Source organism: Loa loa (genome assembly GCF_000183805.2).
Source record: "Loa loa unplaced genomic scaffold supercont3.1, whole genome shotgun sequence".
NCBI classification, from domain to species: Eukaryota; Metazoa; Nematoda; class Chromadorea; order Rhabditida; family Onchocercidae; genus Loa; species Loa loa.
Genome location: NW_018108181.1, coordinates 1,163,986 through 1,187,528, shown reverse-complemented (window position 1 = coordinate 1,187,528; position 23,543 = coordinate 1,163,986). Strand labels below are relative to the sequence as shown.

The window sequence follows — 23,543 nt, the reverse complement described above, 5'->3', positions numbered from 1 at the left end:
CTAACATTTTATAGAATAATATATTGGGGTACTAAACTCGTGCAAATTCAGTGGTTTCAGTAAAATTCTGAGGTAAAATAGCAATGAGTGAAGAAAGGAATAAAATAAATATACAAATAACAACAGCACTTTCTTCAGATGTTCAAGAAGCTACAACACGGTACGAAACTAAAACATCAATTAAAAAACATGTGGAAGGTTTCCAAAATTGTTTTGTCAAGACTTTTGGAAACTATTCATATGCTTTTTGCAGTTAATGTTGCAAGACAAAATCTCAACAATTCACATCAAATAGATATTTATAGACTCTCTTCCGATAGAAGTTTTAAGCGAACGGTTAAGGTCACAAAGGTTAAGAGATATCGCTGTAAAATCAGATACCCAGCACTCTGGAGAAACAAAAATTGAAAAAACAATTCTGCAAAAAAATAGTTGCCAGTACCACACATTACTGCAAGAAAATGCAGAAAAATAAAGCTAATAAGTTCGTGGTGTTCTGATAAAATACTGATCGAGTGTTCGTTGTGTTCCACTCTTTTTCCTTGATTTCGGTGTTAATTGGTGTATATCAGTTGAAGGATTCTGAGACCGCAAATTCTGCCTTAAGTTTTGTAAATCAGTGCGAGATTTCACTGGCATTTTTGGTGTTGACTGCCGATGAATACGTTCACGTGGTTTATGTAAACTTTGTTTAACGCGAATTTTACGAGGAGATGTGCGATCGACACGCTCCTTCATCGAAATCATATTTGAACAGTTTGATGGCCTATAAAGTAGAAGATAATAGGAAAAATAGAAAAATGTGAAACAAATTAATAATAGATTTTAGTAGCAGTACTATAATGGAATCAAAACAAGAACATAGTGCCAGATAAAGGTAGATTACCTTTTCTTCTTCGTTCAGCGGACTGCAGGCTGTTCAGAAAGAAAAAAAAGTCAAACAATGAGAAATTAAAAATAGTCTTACCGATCGGAACTCGATGAATGTTCATCCAGTTCTGGACTTCTTCCTTCTTCTAATATGGTCGTTTGCGACTCTGAATTCACGTTCGACGCTGCAAGTTTTTCCTTGACGAAATCTGGCAAATTCATCGTTGGATACCTTAAATGACTTATAATTTGCTGTAGAGCAGCATCGAGAAAACATGTAAATTAAAGAGTGTTTGAACTAAAATCAACAACCAAATCGATATTTAAAACACACTTGAAGTAAAAAGCACATGGAACTCGGCTCTTCGTCTCGATTCCGGAAAAATCAAGTTTTCGTGCCGCATGGCTTGATTTGTTAGTTAGATCACAGAGTGGTGGAGATATCGATTCCGTGACCCTTAAAATAAGATAATTGGGGAAAAGCTGCAAGAAATAATTGCGTTTTGAAATTTCTTGGGTAGCAAAACTGGGAATAAACTAAAAAAATCATACTTGAACATTTTTTTCACCGGCGACTCACTTCCATTTTTTGTTTCCACATCAACCCGGTTTAGAGGACTTTTAAATGGACTTTTGAAGGGACTCCGTTCCGTATTTTTCTTTGGGATTGAAACTGACACATTTAATTGCTTCCTACAAAACATACATATCCCAACATTAAATTTTTTGTGAAAGGAACGAAAAAGCTAAATGTAGTTCAGAATAAATTCCGAAATCTAGAACTCGTAATACATTTTCTGAAACTTGAGAAGTATAAAAACGCAGAAGTAAACGCAGAAACATAGAAATATACGATAAAAAATATGTTGGATGTATCATAAACTGCATTTTTACGTGACAAGTAAAAAAAAATGATAATTATAAAGCATACATTGACATTTCAGCCCTGGCTGTTTCAGGCAATTCATACAATTCAACACAATCCTGGTGCATTGTGATTGGAGATTGATTTTTAGAATTTCTCGCACTCCAATTCCAAATTTTCAAATACGAATCATCCATCGTAACAATATAACGTCCATTACTGCTGAATCTCGCAACGGTAACCTTAATGGGATAAAAAAAAGGCAATAATCCTCATTTTTTCCGAAAAATGTTTTGTTAACTGCGTTGAAATTATAGAAGCTATTAATGAAACGAGATTCTGAATGATAATGAGTGAAAATGCATAGAATTACGAAATAATTACTTCACATCTCATGAAATTTCACCTGGTAGTATCGCATTTTAATTGTAAAATTTAAAGAGATCCTTAATTTGCAAGCAGTTTGCTCAGTTTAAGTGCTAAAAAACAGACCTCATAGCGGTGGCCACCTAATGTGTATTTCGGGTAAGGCAAATACTTCAATTTGCTCGTGTTAGAATTGGAATATTTTTCCTATAATAATAAAATGATAGAATGAAAGTGTATTTTAAAATTAAGGGAACAAATTCAAATGATAATTAACGTATCTTAAATTCGAAAGTCCCAGAAAAAAAAATAATTGATAACCTGTAAATCCCAGATAACAGCGAAGCAATCACCACCTCCAAACATTACGTGATCAGAAGTTGGCGAAGCAGCAATTCTAAAATCATATGTGTTGAAAGACGTTCGCTTGACTCCTTGCAAAATGCCAACTGAAATTTTCAAAAACTTTAATCCCTCACGTATGTGGATGAAATTAGATATATGATAAATATACAATCTGAATATACGGAAATAGAAAAAACACCTGGTGCGTTATTTAACCCTTGAACGCTGTACTGATAAATTTTTGAGTCTGTGGATGCAACAAAAAGTGATGAGCTGAAGCGATCAAGACATATCGAAGCAATACCTTAATAAGAGAAATGAAGATACTATTTTTTAAAAAAGTTTATTTGAAAATCGTAACTCCAAATACGATAAAAAGCATTCAAAACTGTTGGGAGAAACATTCAGATTTGTTAAACAATCAATCCTTAAAACCCTTAATTATGTATTTCCAATCATTCCTGAAAAAAATTTTTCTTGAAAAAAAAGAATACTCTAATCTAAATTTTGCAGATTGCAATATTATGTTTTTCATTTCACTGAAACAAAATTATATGAAATGAATCCTACTTATTTTTAAAATAAGCGCGAATAATAAAAAAGAAATTTAGAACAGCAACATACCGAAATCACGAACTAAAATACTATTTGGATCGTCAAGAATACGAAATGGGCCATTTTTGCCACGATAACGGAGATCCCAAAACCGAATACCCCTGTAGTAAATTCAAGATCTAAACCAACGATCACGAAACATCACTATGAGGGATAAGAGAATCATTAGAATGAGAAGCGTAATAAAAGCGCATATTAACTGCAAAAACAAAAGACTTCACGTTTTGAAAGACGAAGATGCTGATATTAAGGTGTTTCCATTATAATGTACTAAAGAAGTGATTCCTTTTGAACTTGTCGAAACTGACATACGCGATCTTCGCTTTGTTCCAATATTTTGACCTGAAACTGTACGGATCAGAGCCGTAAAATACAAAGTTAATACGATCAGGATATAGATATTGGGATGATCAAAGCAGTTTTGAAAACGCTAGGGGAATTGGATTGGATAACAAGAGTGGGTGACTTCTGGGTCTTGATTCGTTATTGTACGTCAAAGAATGTGCAGATCTCAAAAATCTACAATGTCAATTATCTGACTAAATTTGTCACGCATTATATTAAATGAAGGTATAATGATATGAAAATAATCTTCCTCCAAATGCAGCACAAGCTGAGAAGAGGAATGAGCACTATATTCCCATTCTGCATTGAGTAGTTGCTCATATTTGTTCGCTTCAGCTCCTTCTTGAAAAAAAAAAGACAAAAAAAACGATTCTATTCCTTTACCTATATGTTAACTATAATACTTCGAAAATTATACTTCTCGAAAATTATTGTACATGTATGTAAAAGCATACGTTCAGGAGCCAGTAAAGGATGTGTATTTTCCAGAAGATTGAAGGGACGCACAACGGTGGCTTGTGGTTCTCGTCGATCCCATATGCAAATTGTTCCATCTCGAGCTCCTGTTGCAAAAAGATCTGCAATTCGCATTTATTTTCAAAACATGTGAAAAATCGTGAATTCCAAGCCCTAATATTCATTGAAAATCTGATGAAAAGAAGATTAAGAGTAACTAACCAGGATTTTCGTCTGGTACAGAAAGAGCGCGGACGGAACCTTCATGACCCAAAAACTGCTGCAGCGCAATTTGTCGCTCAATATCCCATGATGTCACCTTTGCGTGACCAGATATGGAGATTAAATTATTCGGCCGATTTGCAACAAATGACACATCGATTACACAACTTCGATCGGCAGAAATTGCTAAAAGTAGCTCATGTTCGTATATAATTTTCGAACACAAGTAAGTCCTGGAAATGCTACGTGAATGTACTGTTCAAATCTCCTTACTGCATAATTCAAGCTTTTGTTTAGTTTTTTTCCTGAAACAACTTACTTTGCGTATGAAACATCTATTTCAAGTAGTACTTTTGAATAAAGCAACAAAGTAAAAACAGAGAAAAAAATGGAAAACAAACAGAAAAGAAACAAATTAAGAAAAGAAATACCATTCGGGTGGAACATGCACCATTAACTGCACCTAACCAAGTGAACTTACAATTTGTTATAGCTTCTTCTCGAACATCCAAAAAATGAATAAAGCCGTTTTCATCACCGATAGCCAACAAATGTTCAGCAGATCGGTCCTTGGCAAACTGGCAAACCACCCATGCACTCTGAAACTGACAAGGGTTTACATTCAATACAGAATGACAGAAAGATCAGCTTATTTCATTTTTACTACTTCTGATTTCAAAAGGAAAAAAAAATTTTTTTTGGAAGTGCTATGTGAAGTTAGTACCATAAATGTATAGTCAGGCACAACAAACCGAAAGAATTCGCTTCAAATTCAAAGCGTATAAGCATTGATACGATTTCCCCAGACAGTCAAATTTTAATGGGGAAGCCAAATCGTTCCATCCTCATGCAGTGATATTTGTTTTAAAAATCGATTCTTTAACATTTGATTATGTTAGTTCTCTTGCATCATTAAAAGTTCATAAGTTTCAAGCCTGCATAATATTTTGTTCCTAATTAAAAAAATGGAACTCGAATAATACAGTTCTTTCCTCAAGAATGGAAGTGGAATTATGTGGTCGATTGAGTAGAAGATTCGAAAAAGGACAAACTGAAAAGGAGAGTAAGCAGAGGAAAAAAATTACCGAGGAAATGAGGCATTTAGTTGAGGAATAATTTAGAAAATACGAATCCGGTACCACTCGAGATACCCTCTGACCCCAGTTCATGCGACGAGTACTCATCGATCCTTGACATTCGGTACACTTTCACCACCCACCTGACTAGTGCTGGATTAGTTTAAAATCCCCGTTCTAATTTTCAAATCTTGGGAGTTTCTGGCCACAATGCAAATCCAATATCTCACTGGACGACGAAAATAATTTGATTTCATTCCAGCAAGATGGGGTGGTGTATATTGCAAACGCTTTGCCAGGGACACCTCCAATGGTACCTTTAATTCGCACTATATCATTGTTTCCCAAAAGCGGTCTAATGGCTTGTAATGGACCAAAACATTTGAGGGAAAGAGAAAGATGTCCAAGTGAGACTTTGTGACAATGCAGAATATGAACTTTCTTAGGCCGAACGAGCATGCAGTTAAATTTAAACTTAAGATGGCTAAATTAAACTGTCTTCCTCTCTAAAACTTTTTGAATGTATTCATCTAATCTTGTCATTTCCGTTTTTTATCTGTAGGTTAGAGAAAGAGAAAGAGAGAGAGGGAGAGGGAGAGAGTTTCCATTTATTATCCTTCCACAACATTGCAATGTTCAAATGCACATCGTTCATATTGAATGCGCGAAAATGCATAAATTGGTAAAAATTAACCAAATATTCTATCGAAGGAGTGCGAAAGCGCTATAAAACAATATATTCTGTGCAAAAGTAACTGATTCGATACTAAATTAGTCAAAAAGTGATTCGTTTTCTCAATATGTACATGAGTCATTGATAACAGATTAATAGGGTTTCGATTTAATTCTATTCACTGATTGGCTTATCAGCAAAATATAGCTATTATCATAATCAGTAATATTTATCAGTAATAGTTACTATTTGTCACAACATTATGTAATTCAGACAGCAGTTGCATTTGGATCCTCTTAGTGGTGGTCTCATAACAGATTGTCTTATCTTTATAACACATTCGCTCAATTTCTCCCAACAAACCAACTTTGGATATAATCCATAACAGTACGACAGTTCTGTTCCAACTGTTTTCCAGATATGAGTAAGCTGCAAATTTAACTATTCACGATTCGCACTATAAAGATAGAAAAAAAAAAACAAAGTGGAACACTCATCTTCCATATTCTCATCGAAGCATTGCCTGTAAAAATCAGTGTTGTTCTCATGTAAAATTCGAAGAAATATTATATTTGGAAGCAAGCATACTTTTAATTCCTCATTCATGTAAGCTACATGAGAAGTTTCTTTCGCTCCAGAAAGTTTTGAAGTTTGTATTTATAAAATCATGATGTCTTTATGGGTTATCTGGTCAAAATTATGAAACGAGTATCCTCACAGACCAACTCTTATTTCCTATTTCGGCGTCAGTTTGGCTTTGCAGGGTTTGCATCATCATAAATTGTCACACTATGCTCCTCAAATTGTTCCTATGACCTAACGATGTTAGTGGTATAAACAAATGAAAAAATGATTGAATGAAATGGAATTAATTTCTGTTCTGCAAAAAAGATTTATGGTTGCTTTCCAGAGCTTAAAATAATAAAACTTTTTGTTTTATTTATGGAAATTGTTTTTGGTCCAGTCATTGTGAAACTATTCATAAATCATTACGTCCACGCATTCTTGTTTCGAGAGGATCTTTCAATCGTTTTCAAAAAATTATGTAACCTTTGTAATGTACGAATGACATCTACACTTTCTCATGGCGTTACAGAAACGTTTCTATTCATTGTAAAAATTTCATTTATAAGTGTGTCCGGTTTGCCACCGTTGAATCCAACAGAAGTGTTAATTATTTACAGTGGTCTTTGTGGTTTGCTATACGTTGAAGCAGACGATTTCGATTATGAAGCTCCATTCATGAATATCATGCCAACGCTTTCCTTGGTTATACTTACGTTGACATTACGTGTGAAAAGGACAGTCAAACTATTCACCTCTTGGACATTTCTTGTTTTTGATAAGCATAACTTGCTAACAAAAGTTGATCAGAAATCAAATTTACGCAAGAAAACTGAATCCTGAATTTAATTGAATTAATCAACGGTGACAGGGTGTAAATTAAAAAAAAGAGATTAACTAAAGTACTGGGGATAAATGAAGAGACTTGGCCAGAAGTCAAGTCCCCAACATGTCATTCCAGGTCGTCGATTCATCACTCTTTAAATAGCTTGCCCATTTAACTCTCTCGACATCAAATTGTAGAAATTATCTGAGAAGTTCCCTTTTATTTCTTGGTGTATATTTACATTTATCGCAATAGCATAATAATTTACAAACCTTTTGTGGATTATTTACGATTGCACATATTTTATACATATTACCCTTTACTTTGTCTATCTGGCGGTTATGGCTTGGATGTCCGTAACAATTTACATCATTGCTTCCCTCCACTTCTCTACCGTTGACTAATTCTGGTCCACACGGTCCTCAATCTCTCATTTCATTTCATTACACTTGATATTTTATTGATTAAGGCTGGATCCATTTGGTACCACGGATCTGAACGAGACAGTATGCAACAGGTTTGTGGTCATCTGAAGCTGTTTTAGATTTCTTTTTTGGAATGTGGAAACTTGTTTGGTGCCATATAATGTTGTTTGCCATTCTTTAGATGACAATTTTACTCATTGTCTTATCTTTTCCACAGACTTTATCTTTCCCACAATTTTTCAGTACAATTAATTGCAGAAATTTGACCTCACATATTTCTACAGTTATGGTACTTTGAAAGATGAAACGACGAAATGGGTAGATAAGAAAGTATTTTAAAGCCAAGGCCAAAATATTATCATTACTTATAGCGATTATGACAAACTCCGAAAAATGACTAGCAGGAATGCGGCATAAAAATTTTTATATCCGTAGTTTGAGAAGGTATCTGGTCAGTCTGATAATAATTAATACTTTAAACCATTCGCTTTTTCTCTTAGCAAAGATGGGAATCTGCTTTTCCTACCTGATCCATTGCAGGTTGCATTGCTGAGATTTTCGGGTTTGCTGTCGTTTATGGCTCCTGCCAGTTTTGATGTCGTTCCTGTAATACCATATTGCAGTGTTATATGCAGAATATTTAACTTGAATGAAATTGCAGCACTTTGAAATGGCTTCAAAAAAACTTCTCCCAAAAGTATAGATCTAAGACTATCCATTCACAGATATTCTCAGAGATTGTTACATTCTTAAATTTTCTGTGATTGAGCTAAATTCACTTCCAGGCCGAGACTACGAAGCATAGAATACCTGGAACTTCTAAGCACTGCAAAAATTTTCTCAGGAATTAATGAATGACGAAACTTTTAAGCGCCTTTAAACATCCAGTCAAACTTCACCGTAACAAAATGTACTGCGAAAACTTTCATCTTATTCTGGAATCTTTGTGAAACAATTTTGGATATAGCGGTTATGCATATTACCGGAAAGAAGTTGTTATTGATTTCTAATATCTCTAAAAATGCTTTCAGAGCTTCTCAAACTCATGAATTTGCATGCTTAATGTACCAACTGATATATTATTACCAAAATTATGTCCACTCTTAGCAACATGAATTTTACTTCCTAAAATTCAGACTCAAACTTAGTCGTATTCAAATTTTCGTAATCGCCTATATAAGATATACAGGATCGAGACCTACTGTTACTTTTCTATTTGATATTAATTGAAGTGGTGATCTAGTTTTCTTTATGGTTGGGCTAATTTTACAAAGCCAAACGAAGTCTCAGAATCAGCCACAACAATACGGTCCAGCAAAAGAAGGGAGTATCATAAATATCGAAGCCATATCAATGGGTAAAGATAAAGCGGAAAGAGGCAGATCAACTATATACACATCAGTTGCGCCTTCGATTTTCCAAGCAGAACCCGTGATACCATTTGTGACAATGCCAAACAATACTCCTTCCTTACGGGAGGTAATTATATATTATATATGGCATTCAAGTCATTATCAAGCATTATCTATCGACAATATCTCTCGTATCTTTGGAAAAATTATACGAACTGTTGCAGAAACATATTAATTAGATTTTAAAACATTTCTAAATTGTTGTCCCGGGCAGTATTTCAGAATACTTTTCTCAGTACAGCAAAATTGGCGACACGAAGCAAAAGGAAACAGAAAGGTGGTGGAAATGGCCTAATGATAATTGCTATTATGCATGTAATTATTCCTTGCATTGATATTGAAAATACAGCGCACCTGTCTTGCTTTTCTCCTCTCATTCTCGCTGACTGTCTTGATGTCTTATATTGCTAGCTGGTTAATTTAAAAAATCATATAACTTAAAGGAAAAGTATACTTCTAAACGTACTTCTCTTTCTATTATCTGAATAACATTACAGCTTCTTCTTGCATGTGGCTTGATAGACTTAGGTATGTTTCTCACTATTCGATTCAATCACTATGGTCATGTTTGGCCAGATAGTTATGCAAAGTTATCTGTTTCAGAATATCGGCTTTACCGCAACCAGGTAAATACTTTTTTTCTCTCTGAATATTTAGGGAAAAATGGTTTCATATCCAACAGAAGGTAACATTTATCAGTATTTAATAAGAAAAGAGGAAAATTAATCAGAAGAACAATGTGATTTACTTCAGTTTCAATCATTTCAGATGCTTTCTATCCGTGTCCTCTACTCACCTGTAACAATAGCTATTGGCTTAATGATATTTTTCCCGAAAAGCATTTATTTATTGATTATTTTCATTTCCAAAGTGTCATTTTATAGAGCAGCGATCGTTGATGGGGGCATTTCCTTTCTTGCTCTTACTTATGCTTGTATTACCGGTCATTTTTTTTTCAAAAAAAAAGAGTGAACTTTATGAAACGTCAAAGTTCAAATAAAACTAAAAGATACATTCATATGAGAAATCACTGTAAAGGCAGTGATTGGATGACTGAGGGTTCTCAGTGGACTTGAAGTCGATGAATGAGCCCTGGTTAGTTGCTATTGCAGGTTCACATGCATATGTTATATTGCACGGTATTTCAAAGATTGATATCGAGGACCGCAGTGATATCCTTTGTTATGCCATCAGGTACTTATGATATGCTCATACTGTAGCAGTTTCATCAAAACTTTCTACAATTAGTAAGTCTCAGAATTTCAAAGAAAACATTAATACACATTTCAAGGTCCTTCTAGGTGAAACAATTTCGGTCATTTTTATTTTCAGAGGTCCGCGTGAAAAAGCACCGCAAGCATTACGTGATCGGTGCTTGCTGGTTGCATATAAAATGTTTGGTGATCATTTATCGTTGCAATCCATAATTGCTATACTTGTAATCATCGTATGCATTATCAATTTTATTTATCTTTTTTGTGGAATGGATTCAAATGCAATGCAAGTACAAAAGAAAATTCAACTTCAGTCAAAAGCTCACAAAAAATTTTTTTAATTTCCCATCCAATTGAACTTCGACAAAAAACTGTTATTATGGGTTCAAAGTTTGAGAAATCGAACTTATGTTATTCAAAAGGATCGATGAAAATGAATAGAAAAGTGTGATACGAAAGATTGTCTTTCAATATGTAATAATATTTAGCATAAAATATCACATGTTTTACGTACCATATTGCTATTCAGTGAATCCAATTTGTTTCAATTCAATAAGGATTTAGTAATTTTTATGGTTGGGATACTCGGTTGCAGAACGTCCCCCCTCCCCCCCGTCCCCGCTTTAAGAGTTTAGATGTGGACAGGAGTGGGGTCGGGTATGAAGGGTTTCTTTAAGAACGTAGAAAGTAGTGGGATGTTTGTGCAACTAGTGTTGTTGTTACTGGTGACACTTTTGGTGTTTATTTTGCTTTACATTCGATACGTCAAACGTCATTCATGCGTGGACCAGAACATGGCAAAAAGGAAACGTCCGTCAATGTCAATACGAATGTGTTGCGTCGCTGGATCTGGTATGGTTTTGCTAATTGTTTTTATATCAAATTTTTTTAACAAATGTATACGAAGCATTTTGCAATTGCTTCTTCCCTTGACTGTAATGTTGTGATGAGGATATTTGATCCGTCTTTGTGCCATTCAATTTTCCAACAGAATTTCTAGCATAATGTAACTCACTTCTAATCTGGGAATTTTGAATTTAGTACATACTCTCTACTTTTCAGGTGGGCATACTGCTGAATTACTGACCCTAATGTCTGCCTTTAGACAACAGTTTAATAATCTCATATATATTGTTTCCGACACTGATAAGCTAAGCGAGCAAAAGGTAAATTATGTAGAAAGTCTCCATAAATTTTGACTTTCAGCAAGAGGAAGTATTCTAAAAGTAATTTGTTAAAAGTTTCGTATTTTGTGAATTTTCGTGAAACTTAGTGCAAGAAAAGATTCTTGGATTATCAACAGTAATTGATAACTTCAATTTTTTTGGGATAATCGAACTTGATTTAAGATAATCGAATTTGAGAAATCACAAGGCGCAGGAAACTTCCGGATAGAACAAATAAGTAGAAGCCGGGAAGTAAAACAAAGCTACATTACCTCAATATTCACAACAATTTGGGCCTGCATTGAAACCTTGTTTTTGGTGTGGCGAATAAGGTAATCATTTTATTTTTCACATAGAAGATAATATTTCAAAAAAGTGAAAAGGGTGGAATGATTGTTGAAATGGTAGGTTACAATTCTTCCGACGTTAGCATTTCGAATTGGAAAACTTGAAATCCGGATCAGGACTTCCAGTTAAACCTGAGAGTTTGAGGAACTGTTATGCTCGCTACGTTGTCAACTATAAATTATAAAAACACTCAAAAATCTTATTTCTTCGTTAAATGGTCTTTAATTTGAAGTTTGAAGTTATTCTTCGAAATATGAAAAAAATATCATTATTTTCGAAATTTTAGCTAAATGCATTGCATTTTTTTCCAGGCCTGATGCAGTGATCTGCAATGGACCAGGTGTTTGCTTACCAGTTTGTTTTGCTGTAGCGTTGTTTGATTTGCTACGACTTCGTGATGTGCAGTTGTTTTATGTTGAAAGTTTATGTCGGGTTAAAAAGTTATCATTAACCGGACAGATTTTATATGAATCACGCATTACTGACATTTTTTTTGTACACTGGGAAGATCTTATTCAGCGTTATCCACGTGTTGTTCTGATACCGTGCACTAAGTAGGATCAGTGGATTATGGATTCCAAATTTGCAATATCGTTATAAGTGATTCTGGTGGAAGATGTGAAATGATAAATGATAAAAGATGATGTGATGATAAAATCATGGCTGTGAGATGATAAAATCCCGATTTCGAGCTTCTAGTCTTAAAAGCCTTTTGACACTTTGGTTCCTAAGATTTCCAGGTAGTAGATTTTAATGTGAAATTAGTACGTTAGTATTAGCGATTTTTTCCACTTATGTTTGAAGAATAAAGGAATTTCCTTGGAGTATTGTCTAACACTTTATTTTTCAGTTAGTTTTTGCAAATTTTTGCAAAAAATGAAAGTAAAATGGAAATTTTCACAAATTTTTGATGAATTTAAGAGCATTTTTCAGCTAGCAAAATTGTTTTGCTCTACGAATTCCGTTTTTTGTTTTTTAGAAATCTTTGTTTCTTTATTTCTCAGGTAAATGATTCATTACACAAAATAGATATTTCGATACCTAAAGTGATGAATCATTTATCCAAATCCAACTCTTCCAATTTCTTAACAATTTTAATTGCAATGTTTAGATGTTGCAGACAAAAACCTTTTGATGTAAATTCAATAGAAATCAATGCTGTAAACAAATCTTTATTGTAAACCGATTTGTTAATCAAGCTTACATGCAATTGTTGGAATGTCGTGAGGAACTTATGTGCGAATGTCGAAATTTTATAAAGAATTTCTAATCTGACAGTTAAACCAATGCGTCAGCAATGTTAAACCACTCCCACTATAAAAGGAGCCAGGATTAGTCATCCTGGAGATCGGTAACCAAATCAGAAAGCTTAAGCAGTCACCCAATCTGACAGCTCGCTCAATCACTCAGTCTGGCAGCTCGGGTAAGCACCCAAGACCACAAATAGCAGGATACTCAATTTGACAACAGTTCAACGGCAGAAAAACAGCAATATAACAACTCAACAGCACGAGCGACAAAACCATTTGCTGTCCTTCAATTCTTATTTTTCATTTCGTCCCTATTATTGTTTCAGTGCGATATTGTACCATATAAGACCGGTAAAGGTTACTATCAATGCGGTGGGGTTACAAAAACAAAAAATAAACTACAAAGTCTTTCCCTGCCACCTCAAATGCTGATACTGCAGTCAAAAGTGATTGTCATTTTTTTCTTAATGATGTTTAGTGAACAGGACTTGATTACTCTGAAACTCCCCACTTCTCCAACCCTTCTACATAAAACTTCATCCAGTGAATTTTGAGATGTCTGTTGGTATATATTGTACGGAAATAACGAGAGATGGACTCTTTGTCAGGATCAATGTGAGGATATACGAAAACTTTTTAGTTTAAAAATTTATTAATTTCTTATGAGAATAGGGAGGAAAGTTTGATCTTCAGAAATCAAGGAATTAACCATTTTTTTGTACTGACTGCCACGTATGCAAAGATGTTATTATCCGACTTTTTCCCACCTGCATTCATTGTTAATTTATCAAGAAATGCATTATTTATCAAAAAACACCCTTTAAGAGAAATAATCGTTTTTTATCACAAAATAAGGAAAACAACACTTTAAGATAAATTTGAAATAGAAAGACTTGGAAAATTGGTCTGTAAATTTGATTCGTACCGTCAATTCAGTCGCCATCCGGGCTTTTTAGAATAGTTACATTTTATCATTAATTAAATTCAAATATGGAAAGTCGCCGACCATAGGCGCTGTTTTAAATGAGAAATGCATTATTAACTGTAATAGAAATTTTATGGTAACATTTATTTATTCATCTCTTAAATTTGGAAACAAATCTGCAATAAATTTGTGATAATAGGTCAAATATAGTTCAGAACTCGGATGGCGTTGATGGTTTAATTTGTTGAAATACATTTAACATTCCAATATTTTGTTCGCAATTTATGATTCATATAACAAAGTACACGTTTCGAAACATTCAAATCATTCCGCTTAGTATTCGCCCCTTTGGACGTCATTTTAAATACTAAGCGAAATGATTTGAATATTCACGTTCATGATTCAAAACATTCATGGTCAAGTCGGTGTATTTGGTACTATCAGTTCAAACAGTACCAAGTAATCCGATACTCCGATTCGGCCGTGAATATTTTAGAGAACACTGGGAAATCTGTTATCCATTGCATCATCTGTGGTGTCTAGTTCGATACATTTTGATGCTGCGCGCGGATCGCTTCCATTTCCAGAGCTTTGCTTCGCAATAACTTGATGAAACACGCAGAAATGCTAACATGAAAGTTATAATGGTGCCGCAATCATTTGTAAGTTGATTTTGCCCTTAATAAGCTGAAACTGAGTTTTTAAATTAATAATTATAATTTCTGATACTTAGAATTCTTCAAAGTAAGCGGTGATGATTCCCCGACTGGTAGGCCTGATTTCGCCCCCATTATGGCTCAATAAAAGGCCTCCTCAATGCGACTGAGTCCGAATTTCAAAACATCATAATAACGTTATCTTTAAAAAGGATTCGTTGGTAGCGAGCGGTACATATAGTGCTAGGCTATATTTGCGAGTTTGAAGGCATACCGATGAACAATGGCAATTTAGTCATCATATAGGTAAAACGCAGTAACAGAAGGGTTCTTAACAAGATTCCGATTCTGGGATATTTAGATGACTTCTCCCGTATAGAATTGATGAATCTTTACAAATCAGAAACCACAGCTTCATTATGCAGCAAAAAAGCAAAGGGAAAAGTTTCACTAGGCGCTTTATCCTCTCCCTTCACTTATGACTTCACTTATGAAGTCTTTTCGTCACGGAGATGAAAAAAGAATACTCACTCATCACCTAGTATCAGGAAGTATGGGCACTGTAAAATTCGCTTGAAGAAAAATCAGAAAAGATGATTACTACCGGAAATTAATTGGAAATAGATAAATAGCGAAGTGACGTCGCTTATGATGATCAACAGAAGATAATCTTACTATGAAGCGGTAAAACAGGTAAGGAAATCTGTGCTTCATGTTATGAAACATAAATGAAACTAAACCATAGATCAGACTATTACGCGTGCGAAAACTGGTCCTGGAATCAGTTTTCCACGCATTGTAATTTGTCTTTAAACTGGTCCCTCTTCATGTGTATGTGCCTTAAACCCTTATCTTTTCGCCCATTAAAAACATTAAGATTTCTATCAGACACCAAATAACAAGCAAGGACAAACGAAATCTTCCGACTTCTTGAATTATATTTTGAACTTGCATTTCTCGTTTAACAATATGTACTTATTTTCATGAGATCAACTGAAGAGCTTTTATGATGAAAATGGATGTTGGATATATTATTTCCTTTAGCTTAATATTGGGCAAGAACTTTGTAGTAAAAGTTTTCGTCCAGTTGTTATGAGGAGGATAGATGTGACATATATTTAGGCAGTAGAATTATTGTTCAACAGGATGTTTATATCCTTTCTTGAGGTAGGTTATACCAAGATATAATTACCGGTGAAACAGCCCTCGAAGCACAGGTAACCCTCTCAACTCGAAATATGCATTACTGCTGTACGCTAACATAGGGAAAAATAGAAAACATATAGACAATCGAACATAGAAACAAATAAATCTGACGAACATCCAACCGAAGCAAAGTTCTTACAGTGATTTGGTTCACTTAGACGTTTACGTTCAGAAAATAGCCTCACATCCAACAAGTCTCCGGCGATACCTTACATTTATGCAGATTTCATTTTTAATCCTATACTCACACTCTTAAAAATAAGAACTACAGTACTGAGTAACTGTCTTATCTGCTGAAACTATCATCAGATATTATGAATCCCATAAGCACTTTGCTACATATTTCTGATAATTCCAAGCAAGTATTACGCAAGACTGCTGAATTGGTGAAAAAAAGAACTGTTTTAAACTTTATTTTAAAAAAGCTCCTAGACTGATACAGATAAAACAAGAAACCAGTAGTGATGAATGAACCGAGCATAAGTACGACCATGTTAGTGGAAATATAACGTCATAAGACAGATATAACGTACAGAACACAACAATAACAGAATCAGTAATAGGACTGAAGAAGAGACCTGCATTTAAAAACATCTAAAAAAACCAGAACGAGAGAAAATAAACATGAAGGCGGATAGGTAGACTACTTTTATTGAATTTCAAGGACGCAGCTGTAATAAATGGGAATCAGAAAGAAAGAAAAGATAAGGATAAGAAAGGCTAGAAAAATTGACAAAGAGGCGATTATCATCATCAGACATCAGAATTTCACGTCAACATTTCCCATATTCCTTTTAAAACAACTCCATATAACACAGGAAATCGTAAACCGTGTAGAGCTAATAAATACAAGCTATCTTCTACTCCATTTCGTCAGGAATCTCTAAAGCATTTACTTTTTTTGAAAGTGCCTCGGAAATTAGAGTAGAAATCAAGGTCTAAAAATTGAAGTTAAATTGTTAAACAAACATCGACCATTGATTGTGCAAAAAAGTACTGAATATCCAAAGTAACTGTGGAGGCCACTTCCGCGAAAAAAGGAAAAATAAGCTTCCGCGAAAACATTGTAGTATATATCTTTGCCATTTATCCCGTACTACAATCGATACCAGTATCAATCACATGAGAATTTTAAAATATGCCATAAAGAAGTTTGATATCAAACACAGAACTGCAGAATAACCATTGATTTAGCAACTTTACAGAAACAGGAAACTTCACAGAAAGTGAGCAAATGGAGTTATAGTGGCGACCGTGGTCCGCCTATATGCGCTAAAATGAAGTACATCAGTGCATCCAATCTTCGTCCTTTTCAAATTATTTTTAGAGTCCAAAATACTTAATTTCAGTTTATTTAAGCGATTCGTACAAATTCAAGTCTGTAAGTATACCATCGTGCAGCTCTGGAAGATCTTCAGCAATAACCTGAAAAAATGATCTAATATGATGCAAAATTAAACATGGAATCACAAGGAGGGTCATCGTCTCCTGTTTTAAGACTCGATCATGACAATAACTTTATCCAAATGAGCGGATATTTCTATCATTATATCTATTTAATTAGTTATATAAGTCTTATACATATAATCATATAAATTAATCATACGCCCACTTAATTTATATATTTAATTAGTTATATAAGTACCATACAAATATTAATTATAATTTGACTAATTATATGAGCATTATATCTGTTTAATTATATAACCAAAAATTACCCATGTCATATATATCAGAAATGAACTGAAATTCACAAATTACTGGGAAATTAAGAATCCCATGAAACAAAGCTGTTGCACAACACCAATAATTCAAAAATATTCAAAAATCCTGCACTGGATTTAGTTGGATAGGCTGCTCAATTCTCATTCAAATGTAGGATTGAAAGCAGCACTGTTCAAAAATTAGTATTTCAACTGATATTTGCATTCTCTTCTAGTGGAATTAAAATATAATAACATTATCAATCAATACTTACACCTTCAACAGAGTTCACTTCACTCTGCTTTAGAAGATAGTCTTTGATGTTTCCGAACACTGCTGTCGCCTCTTCATTCTGTGAAGAAACTTCTTTTTCATCAATATATGATTCAAGCATCCAAGTTAGATGATCGTTACCAAACATGGGTACTAGATTCCTATAAGAAATAGTAGGTAAAAATAGTGTTACGGTTATTCAAACAACTGGAAACAAAAAGTCACAAAGACTATAAAAAATGTCATAACTAGTTGGGAAAACTCAACATCATATATAATACTTGCGCTTCTATCCTTAATGTCCCCACATATTTGTTGAAAAACGAAATATAGAATAAATATATACATTATAGATGACAACTTCTGATGAACAACAGATTCTGAAGATTCATAGCCAGAATATTGACATAATAAAAGAAACTTCATTTTCCATAAAAATATTTAGCCATCGCAAAAACTAACTCTTCCGTGCACCAAACTGATTTTTCTGGTAATCCTTTCGAAAGATGGTCATTTTCGGCGTAATGCTGCCTGAGCTTCTGTAACGAAACCAAGTCATCCCTACCACACACGAAGCATCTTACACTGTAGTTTTCTTTGCGTATGTAATTAATCATTCTCACCCGTTCATAAACATCCAGTCTCTCTTTTTCAATGATTCCAAGGACATCAAAGTGGTGAACATTCTGCAAATGAATAATAGTATAACTAAATCATTTTTTCTGCACATCCATTAAAAAAATGCACTAGTAATAACGTCAACAAAAAGAAGCACATATGAATTCAATATGCAATATTTTTGACCTCTCCAGTTCAAAAACTTTCCGAAAAGAAGCTTTACAACTCTGCAATTTTGATTTTTGAAATTATCCACTGAAGGTAGAGTCACTAAGTAAACGAGCTAAATTTACTTTCATATGTTCAAGTAACGGAGCAGCGTGATCCTCAGTTTCTTCACAAAACAAGCAAACTACACGAGTCTGCTCTACATCGATATTATCTTCTTGCCATTCTTGCCAGGACTCCCTATTTACAACAATGTTAGTTGACTGCACTTTACTTACAAACGTTTTAAAAAGTACTGAATAATCAATTTGAGGTACTGAGAAAATTTATTTCCCAATTTCGATGTGTATGACAAAAATAAAAAAAAAATTGACGTGGTTTGATGAAATCTTTGGGACACTACCATATCAAGAAATGGAAAGTGAAGAATTGCGGGACGGTATGCTAATTCAAAAAGAAATTGAGAGGTTCAACTTTAACTGAAATTTAACTTTGGCCATAATGCATACTGTTTTGCACTTCAGAGGACACAAGTATGAAGAACATGTCAGAAAGAAACACTAAACAAAGGAAGAAAAGGCTAACTCTTCTTCTTCTTCATCGGAATCTACAAAAGTTGGCATTGTATCTTCAAAATCTTCTTTCAGTACATCTAGCCAACGCTTTCCCAACTCCTAAAAAAAGACTTTTAGGTACGCAATGAGTTATAATTTAGATCAGATATGAAAATAAATGAATAAATAAAGGAATAAATAAATGAATTTAAGCAAGACATAAGAAAGTTCTAAGGGAACAAAAAATGTTCAAACACTGTAACACTGTAATAGGCAACAGTTCCGATACAGAAATTGGCATTAAACAATAAAAATCTCAGAACAGCTGCACTGATGAGTAACCCAGATATCTTCGTAAACCTGATAAATTCAGTATAAGGGGAAAAAAAAAACGATATTTACCAAGTAGTTGATAATGTAGAATTTGTCATAGTAATTGTTTTTTGGATTTACTTCCTTATGGTTTCGTTTACGCATATGATCCATTAATGTGTTACGGTCGCTGAATTTTTTTTCACAATAAATGCATTCATTGCTGCAAAAGCAAACTTAAGTTAAACGATAGAGATAAAATGCAGTGAAGAATCAGTCATAAAAAGCAAAGTACTTCTATATTATTACTTTGTATAAGGAACACTATGAGTGCGTTGGGTTAAATTTAAAAATGACAACCTGAGAAGTTTCGACTTCAGACACTCAATGTATTCAGTGACAAAAACTGCAATGATACATAATATTAATTATAAAGAGATTAGACAATAAATGAGATCGTTGGTAAGACATCCAGGAAGGATGAATTTAATGAATTTGTAATCGCCAGAAACAACTTGTCATATTCTACTTTAAGGAAAAAGAATCACCTAAGTTGTCCGGCGAGCCAAGATTTAAATGATGGATCATATAGAGGTGGTGAATTATTTTGGACCGATTACCACGTGCCGTATATCGACAAAAAATACACTGCTGAATGAAATTCGTATCCTCTCGCTCACGCTGCTGACATGCTAACGCCTACAATTCCAAAAAATCTGTACAAGAAACTAAAAAGTTTCATTCTTCCAAAAGCTACCTCGAAAGCTACTCAAATAGATAATGCTCTTCATTAAGTGTTCAGGATAAATCATAAAAAATGATGGCATACACCTGCTACACAATAATCTATTATTCTGAATGTTCTGCAGAAAAAACAAATTAAAACCAATAGCAAGTGTTTTACACGTCTGTTAAATATATACTGCGTTTAATAATATACTTCTTCCAGACGTCTCATAGCAAGTTTTTGACGTAAAGCATAATCCTCCGGTAGATTCTCGCCCATTTCATAGATATAATCTGTTTTTCCATAAAACTCATCATTTCTAGCAGGAATTTTTCTCGGAAAAATGGTATCAATACTTTCCTTCGCAAAACGCTGTCTCCAGTATTCCACATATCTTAATAAATGAAAATGATAGCCAGTAAGTATAAGTGAACAACATAACTAAACATTTGACAAGCAGTAAAGTAAATCGATCAGAAAGAAAAGCAATCAATTCCAAATTTCGAACCACAAACTTCAGAAAATTTGTTCAGGTTTCAAAATAAATAATAAACAATTCGGTTTCCAGCACCAACCTCTTCGGATCAACAATCAAGTCGATTTCAACAATAACAATATGATGCTCATTTAGTAGATGCCTGCAAAATATATTCCGTTAGAAGTGTTTCATAAATCTTCCGCTCATGAAAACCAAATACGGGAAAAAAAGAATGAAAAACCGACTCTGAAAACTGCGTGAGGTGCTCCGGAAGGTCGAAGAACTGCAAACAGCTCAAACACATCGTTGGACCACCCCATTTTGGACTGCAAAAGTGTTTTCAATAAGTTTTGCTTGAAAAACGAACCACTAGTTACGGTTGTTCTGCCATAGGCTTGTTATACCGCTGTGGCAAAACTTCTGAGGCGAACTCTACTCTCCCAACAAGATTTACATTTTATGGCTTCTAAAATACTTTGGTTCGATACCAGTCAATAACAGTTATTATTACTAAACACCAAATATCAAATAAAATTGTGAAAAAACAAGTGTAATGTGAATGGGCTCTTGAAATGTGAAGAATCATTAATAACATTCTACCTGTACCCCACCGCTGGGACAGTACCCGAAAGAGTGCGTATGCGTCCCCGTGGAATGGTCAGCGAAAGTTTTTTTGGTCCTCTCAAAGTGTCGTTATCATCGGAATCACTGAACGGCTCTTCTAAATCAACTGAAAAATATACAATAATTTAATGCTAATTATTACAAATTCAAGAATGATTCTTGTGACAGTATTTTTGCAATAAATTTTGCACTTCAAAACAAGGACATACTTTCATCGTCATAAACAAATCCGTCTGATGTCATCGAATTTGTTGGTTGTTGCGCATTTCGAGTTTTGTCCACAGCTCAAACATTTTGAATTTAATACACATTATAAAAATCGAAAAGATGTTAGGCAGAGGAAAAAAATATATAACTGAAATAGTTTTTATAAGTTCTATCGTCTTATTCCACTTCTATCTGAGGGTATTCACTCAATTTTTCGGCCATCTGGTTTTTTACGAGTTTTACTTCAGCTTTTCCAGGTTCCATATTAACAAGTGAATCTGTTGCTTTGTTTTGCAGTCCTCGTCGGGATCTACACTTTTGCATCCATCTTATGACATTTATTTAAACAACTTACAAGCACTGGATAAACATCGATGGATTTCTTCTACTGTTTCAAATACTCCTCCGAAACGTTTAAAAGATAGAAAAAAAAACATTTCTAACCCTTCCTTCGCTCTACCTGGTTGTATTTTGATTCTATCTACTCGTTATTGAGTTTTTTATGTAGAGAACTTAGCATGGCTCCAACCAATTGAAACATTATGAGTGTCACGTAAAAAAAAAAAAAATCTATGAAATATAAGCTACTAACAGTTATAACGTCGTTTTGCTTGCATCGTTTGATATCCACCATCAGCTTTCTTCGTTACATTCGTTGATTTTGAACGCGGCTTGCTCTCCTTATTCGAATTTTTGCTGCAAGGTTCCGCCTTACTTCCTGTTGTATTCCGTCGATTATCTCCTTTCTATAACATGATTCTGTCGAATAATTCTAAAACCGTACCTAATTTAAAATTAATATTTGTAGGAATAATTCACGAATGGTGATATATTATCACTGAGGTTTGTTAGCTCTCGATCTTTGGCGCAATACCATAGCATAACTAAAGGAGATACATTTTTTATCGCCAATTTTAAATCAGCAACGCCGTCTGCTTCATTGATGGATTCCTTCGATGTAATGCCATTTATTAATTTTCCCTGAATGTTGCGATCAATTTCTTTCTTGACATTCTTCGGGACATTCTCCTTTTCTCTGTCTGAATTCCCGTTTCGAACTGTATCACCATCTCCGCCCAATGCTGTAGCCATATTTTTAGCCTAAAAAGATGTGAATTTGTCCAGACTACTCCGTATCATTTCTAAGCTTGCATGTTTCTTCGTCAAAAAATAACATAATGATGTAAATATAACAGAGATATTCGCGCTAAGATATATCGTATACCATTCGCTTCCAAATTGTTAGAAAGAAATCGCGTCTGAGCTTTACGGTGAAAAACAAAGAAAAAAAGTTAAGTTTCATGAATCGTGATCATTAAACAAGAAAAATAATAAGCAAAGCTTTCGATGAAATGTATCTCTAAAATCGAAAAAAGGTTCTGCGGAAACACTAATCTCAAAAGAGCTTGAGAAACCTCAAATTATCAACTGTAAAACCGATATTTTACAGTACTGAAATGATTTCATTTATCACGAAACGTATCCCAGGAGTAGCGATAACCTTTAATTGAACCAAGGACAGTGTAGAATCGGAGACACTACAGTAATCGATACGATGTGAACTGGGATGAAATCGAAGTCAAGTTTGGAAAGACAGAGACAAGTAACCAGAAACCAGAATGGAACAACCAATAAACCAAGAAAAGGTAACACGCCACGCAGATCACGTCCGGCTCCTACCGCCGTCAGTGATCTTTATTTACTTCCGTGCAACATAACACAGCATTGCAATGTGTCGAGACAATGCTCAAATAATGCAGCATAACAGCCCGATCACGCGTACTTCATCTTACGAGTACTGCGTGCATATTTACCATCCACTTACTGTCTGGTATCGTTTTTACTTTGTCTAAATAGTCTGTTTGAATAAGCCATCAGAAATATCAAAAACAAATCACTCGATAATATCTTCGTTTTCCATACAATTCACTTTACTCTGTTTACTCCATGTGGATGCGATAAAAAGTTTATTGCGCCTAAGTGACCATCCACATTTCGGAATACATAGCTATTCATGCACTAATATATATATATAAGTCCAGAGAGTAATCTA

The 23,543-nt window shown here is 34.2% G+C and overlaps 4 protein-coding genes across 4 annotated transcripts; 2 read left to right on the top strand and 2 right to left on the bottom strand.

Annotated features, from left to right (window-relative positions):
• Nucleotides 1–433: 433 nt before the first annotated feature.
• Nucleotides 434–5,335, bottom strand: LOAG_00376 (hypothetical protein). The gene is made up of 14 exons (XM_020445414.1): nucleotides 5,213–5,335; nucleotides 4,566–4,683; nucleotides 4,085–4,270; nucleotides 3,862–3,984; nucleotides 3,283–3,403; nucleotides 3,071–3,162; nucleotides 2,646–2,750; nucleotides 2,423–2,550; nucleotides 2,228–2,308; nucleotides 1,802–1,977; nucleotides 1,423–1,563; nucleotides 1,205–1,327; nucleotides 968–1,102; nucleotides 434–766 (listed from the first exon to the last, which is right to left on the bottom strand). The coding sequence occupies exons 1-14, from the start codon at nucleotides 5,279–5,281 to the stop codon at nucleotides 478–480; spliced, it is 1,887 nt and encodes a 628-aa protein (XP_020304124.1). The 5' UTR covers nucleotides 5,282–5,335; the 3' UTR covers nucleotides 434–477.
• Nucleotides 5,336–6,898: 1,563 nt separating this feature from the next.
• Nucleotides 6,899–7,240, top strand: LOAG_00375 (hypothetical protein; the record flags this gene model as incomplete). The annotated part of the gene is made up of 1 exon (XM_003135915.1): nucleotides 6,899–7,240. The coding sequence occupies one exon, from the start codon at nucleotides 6,899–6,901 to the stop codon at nucleotides 7,238–7,240; it is 342 nt and encodes a 113-aa protein (XP_003135963.1).
• A 1,659-nt stretch (nucleotides 7,241–8,899) lies between these two features.
• On the top strand, nucleotides 8,900–12,346 carry LOAG_00374 (hypothetical protein; the record flags this gene model as incomplete). The annotated part of the gene is made up of 10 exons (XM_003135914.1): nucleotides 8,900–9,127; nucleotides 9,283–9,375; nucleotides 9,558–9,686; nucleotides 9,829–10,003; nucleotides 10,173–10,254; nucleotides 10,393–10,507; nucleotides 10,952–11,126; nucleotides 11,337–11,440; nucleotides 11,624–11,772; nucleotides 12,100–12,346. 10 exons carry the CDS (start codon nucleotides 8,900–8,902, stop codon nucleotides 12,344–12,346), a joined length of 1,497 nt encoding a protein of 498 aa, XP_003135962.1.
• Nucleotides 12,347–16,224: 3,878 nt separating this feature from the next.
• LOAG_00373 (zinc finger protein) lies at nucleotides 16,225–22,597 on the bottom strand. Its single transcript, XM_003135913.2, has 15 exons — nucleotides 22,388–22,597; nucleotides 22,083–22,236; nucleotides 21,493–21,567; nucleotides 21,260–21,389; nucleotides 20,905–20,985; nucleotides 20,757–20,819; nucleotides 20,395–20,575; nucleotides 20,003–20,153; nucleotides 19,815–19,860; nucleotides 19,545–19,677; nucleotides 19,174–19,262; nucleotides 18,714–18,828; nucleotides 18,265–18,488; nucleotides 17,804–17,963; nucleotides 16,225–17,250 (listed from the first exon to the last, which is right to left on the bottom strand). The coding sequence occupies exons 1-15, from the start codon at nucleotides 22,580–22,582 to the stop codon at nucleotides 17,176–17,178; spliced, it is 1,872 nt and encodes a 623-aa protein (XP_003135961.1). The 5' UTR covers nucleotides 22,583–22,597; the 3' UTR covers nucleotides 16,225–17,175.
• Nucleotides 22,598–23,543: the final 946 nt, after the last annotated feature.